We start from the raw sequence: 4,046 nt of genomic DNA, 5'->3' as shown, positions 1-4,046 counted from the left end.
TTATGAGAATAAATCGAGTCAAATTTAAAAACCGAGATACCAAATAATAAACACTTATATGTCAGCCCGTTTGGGTTGGATCAATTGGTTAAATAGGAGATAACTATCATCTTGGTCACAGGTTTGAATCTCACGGGAGAAGAATTTATGATTATGCCTCCTGAGTGGGAGAATATCGCTTAAATGCTATTCCTGAGTGGGAGAATATCGTAGGGTAGACTATTGTGTGAGCCCGTAGGGTTTACCCAATACGCACCCGTATGCGTGCGGCTGCGGGTTACCTACTAAATAATAATAATAATAAAAAAACTCTTATATGTCAAAGCGTTTATATGTTAACGTGGCGGATGATAGGCATGCATTAAAATTTTACCTGATTTTTTTTCGTTCCTTTCCAGATAATTGTACCGCATGCGTTTGTATTTTATGTAGTACTAAATGGTACCTACTCTTTATTTACCAGACTAAATAGTACGTACTTGATATGCAAAAAAATTGATGCAAAAGAAATTATCTTTTGGTTTAATCTTGGAGGCAACCTTTAGATTCACGTACATAGTATAATAATCATGCGATTATGCGAATATATTGCAAAATGAATTTAGTTAAAACCGACGACTAGCTAGCTAGACTAACATATGGCCGTAGTTTTTGACAAATTCATCAGTTAGTCGGACGACAGACATTTATGCTTCTAAGACTTTTATTTGTTTTACTTCTTCCATTATTCTCACGCTTTCTTTGACATAACCGTTGTGGACTTGTATCTAACCTGAATATAAAACACAAATATATGTGACCAGAAGAAACACGTTATAAAATTGTACTCGCAACATCTAAACTTTTACAATATTCTAGAAATTAACAAAGAATTGTACAAATAATTCCACAGCATTACAAAAGAATATAAAAATTATAGTGATACTCGAACTCTTACAAAAAAATTAAGAAAAGAAGGTATAATAACAGTAAGACAACAAAATTTAAAAGATATATAATTTTAAGTACTAACATAAGTTCTGTGCATATATTTCCAGTGGAAACTTCTGCTGTTATCGTTGATTGCTGTTGTTTTGATGACTAGTACTGCCACCCATCATTGAGGTTATGGCGGCAGCTAGTGCAGCCGTGAAGTTCGGGTCGGCGGTGATTGCAGCTGTAGCAGCACTGAGGGTTTGAGCAAATGAAGTCTGAGGTTGTGCTTGGTGAAACTGTGGCGGGGGATGATGAACTTGAGCTTGAGTTTGTAACTGATTTGATCCAATTTCTTGTGACGAAGCGTGTAGACCTGAGAATCTAGATTGATTGTAAATGGGATGTCCATATACATGTGGAGTTGGTGACAGCCCAACAAAATTTTGTTGAGGAACAGCTTGGAAAGGGCCTTGAAAGTGTGATGAAGGTCTTTGGTATTGCGAAGTGTTTGAGGAATGTGTCAAGTCTAATGTAACAGTTGGAAATGGAGCTGAAGCTGAGACGGTTGCGATGCTTGATGATGACATTGGCATAATTGACCTAGCTAGTAAATTCGAATTCATAATTCCATCACTGCTTGACATGGAGCCGGAAAGTAGCATGTTGGCTGCAGCAGAGGTAGTAGATGCCATGGCCATGGCGGCCGGAGGAAGCGGATGGTTGTGTGTTCCTTCATATGTTGTTATTAATATGGTTCTATCGTCAGCACACCTTTGAACCTGTTGAGCAGATAATTATACATAATCATGAGTATTTAAATTTCCAGAAATTGAGCATTGAACAATTATCACTGTTAAATATATGATCTTATTGGGGGCTTCCTCTAACACCTTAAGGTTCTAGATGAGCTGGTTACTAACATGGTATCAGAGCTTAGGCTAATTATGCCTCAAAGATGGGCACCGGTTTTCACTCTTCGACCCATATTGAGGCCTTCCTCTAACACCTTAAGATTTTAAATCACATTGCCTTCTTCCTGTAACACTTCTTAAAGTTTTAGATGAGCTGTTGACAAATACCAACAAATTTGTTTAAATCACTTTGTTTTACTAAATGATTGTATTTGCAACATACTTGTTTGCGCACTGGACAACCAACAGCCATTGTGCAACGATAATAAGCTCGCGGACATGGGTTTCCCTTTGCCATCTTTTGACCGTATTTACGCCATTGACAACCATCAGTAATCATCGGAGATTCGGATCGAGCTCTAACCGATACACGGGCTTTTCTCATTGTAGCTTCAGTAGCTTGATTCGGGTTGGGAGTAGAACTGGAAGAAGCAATTAATTTAGGAGCCTTGTTCGGATTCCAGCTTTCTGATTGTGGACTATCTTCCCTACCAAGTCTTTTACCAATAGCATAAAATCTATTGCCATTGTTTGACAATTCTATATTATTAATGTCTGATCCAGATTGTGTTCTTTCTTCAGATGACGAATGACAGTGATTGTCACTGCCAGTACTTGGTCCTAGATCAAGAAATTGTCTAGGTACTATTTGTCCTTGATCACCACTCCCGTTTTTCTGAGCATTTATTTTTTCTTCAGGAATCTGTACGTTGACAAACATTTGATTCGGCAAATATTAAATTACCAGTCCCATTTACGGTGGCTCCAATTTAAAAACTTAAAGCAACTGACATATAATTTTTTCATCAGAAACTTGTGATTAAATATTTACCTCATCGAGTTCTTGTGTTGTTTCAGCTCTTGCATTCTGCTGTTGCATCAGTGTGACAATATGCATCTGCAGTGCCGAATAATTATTGGTAACTTCACTAACCATCCCTCTCAACCTTTGATTTTCGGTGACCATCCTTTTAAGCTCAGATTGTATCTGCACTAGCTGTAGATCATAAATTAAGAACTAATTAGAGACATATCCCTCTCAAGGTTCTAATAAGGTTTAGGGTTCGAGGATAGTGCTAGAGAGATAGGTTAATTACCTCATTGGTAGCCCCTAATTTATCTGCCACCTTGGATGAAACCCCATCATCCACAATTGATTGATCACTTTCAGGGTTAGCAGTTTGTAGATGCAATCTTGTCTAAATTTACAAATAGAGGATTACAACCAATTAGTAACATATAAATTTAAAAATAATTAGCTAGTTAATTAGTATAGAAAAACATACGTGACACTTACATTTACATCCATCTGAGCTTCAGCATGTGATTTCTCCTGCTTAATAACTACACTGCTACTGTCCATCACATGATAATTAACATTATGACCATGATTATCATTTGTTGTCCTGCTCGAAAAGAAGTCTAATTCTCCGATAACCACCCTCGGGTTGGCACCCGACGGTGCAGAAGCAACGGTGTCTCTTCCGGAGTTATTTATAGAAAACATATCAACACCAATATTAGGAGTGTTAGAAGTCAAACCATATCTAGGGTATAACAAAAAAGTAGCTGATTGATCACAATTATCGATGGTAAGTCCCCATCCTAGCTTTGTCCATACAAGTGAACAGGTATGAATGTTAGTCAGAAATGTGTGTAGAGAGAGCTAGAGATGAGGAGAAATGAAGAGTCTTCTAGTGGTGCAATTGGAAGGAGTATTAAAAGAGGGAAGAGTATGAGATGAAAGGAGAAGACTCGGACAAAGAGTGTATGAAGATTGACGTTGTAGGGTTGAAAAAGTGTTTAAAAGTTTTAATAAAAAATACGTAAGGTAGTGCGTCAGTGGGGTCCACTTAGACTAAAAAAATTGAAGTCTACGAACCACCGTCCGTCCGTCCCTACGGTTCCACGTGTAGAAAATGAAACTGGAGAAAAGTAGACAAGTAGCGAGATTTAAAGTCAATCAATTTGACGCCTATATTCGTAGTTTCATAGGAGAGTTGTAATCACGTAGCCAAAGCGGGGTTGAAATTTAAACATGAGATATTAAACGACAACTTCACTGAAGAACAAACGACACTTCCATGTTGTTGGAATGAAAATGAAACTCAGCAAATTGTTGATTATTTTAATTAGCTTATGTGTCGCTACTACTGTATTGCTCCATTTTTGTTACTTTCACAGTTAAGAAATATATTTTACAGTCACTTCAAGGCAATT

The 4,046-nt window shown here is 37.4% G+C and overlaps 1 protein-coding gene across 1 annotated transcript; it reads right to left on the bottom strand.

Annotated features, from left to right (window-relative positions):
* Positions 1-827: 827 nt before the first annotated feature.
* On the bottom strand, positions 828-3,597 carry LOC141663713 (WRKY transcription factor 6-like). Its single transcript, XM_074469511.1, has 5 exons — positions 3,124-3,597; positions 2,924-3,025; positions 2,659-2,823; positions 2,050-2,529; positions 828-1,694 (listed from the first exon to the last, which is right to left on the bottom strand). Exons 1-5 carry the CDS (start codon positions 3,331-3,333, stop codon positions 1,053-1,055), a joined length of 1,599 nt encoding a protein of 532 aa, XP_074325612.1. The 5' UTR covers positions 3,334-3,597; the 3' UTR covers positions 828-1,052.
* Positions 3,598-4,046: the final 449 nt, after the last annotated feature.

The sequence above is a fragment of the Apium graveolens genome, chromosome 6 (genome assembly GCF_009905375.1).
Source record: "Apium graveolens cultivar Ventura chromosome 6, ASM990537v1, whole genome shotgun sequence".
In the NCBI taxonomy this organism is placed as follows: Eukaryota; Viridiplantae; Streptophyta; class Magnoliopsida; order Apiales; family Apiaceae; genus Apium; species Apium graveolens.
The sequence above is the reverse complement of the archived record's forward strand: the minus strand, read 5'-3'. Positions and strand labels throughout refer to the sequence as shown.

Excerpts from the sequence above, each read along its gene's own strand:
- LOC141663713 (XM_074469511.1), bottom strand. The coding sequence starts at position 3,333 with ATGTTTTCTATAAATAACTCCGGAAGAGACACCGTTGCTTCTGCACCG. Across the intron at positions 2,824-2,923 it reads AATTAGGGGCTACCAATGAG|CTAGTGCAGATACAATCTGA; the intron begins GTAATTAACCTA and ends TATGATCTACAG. Across the intron at positions 2,530-2,658 it reads CAACACAAGAACTCGATGAG|ATTCCTGAAGAAAAAATAAA; the intron begins GTAAATATTTAA and ends GTCAACGTACAG.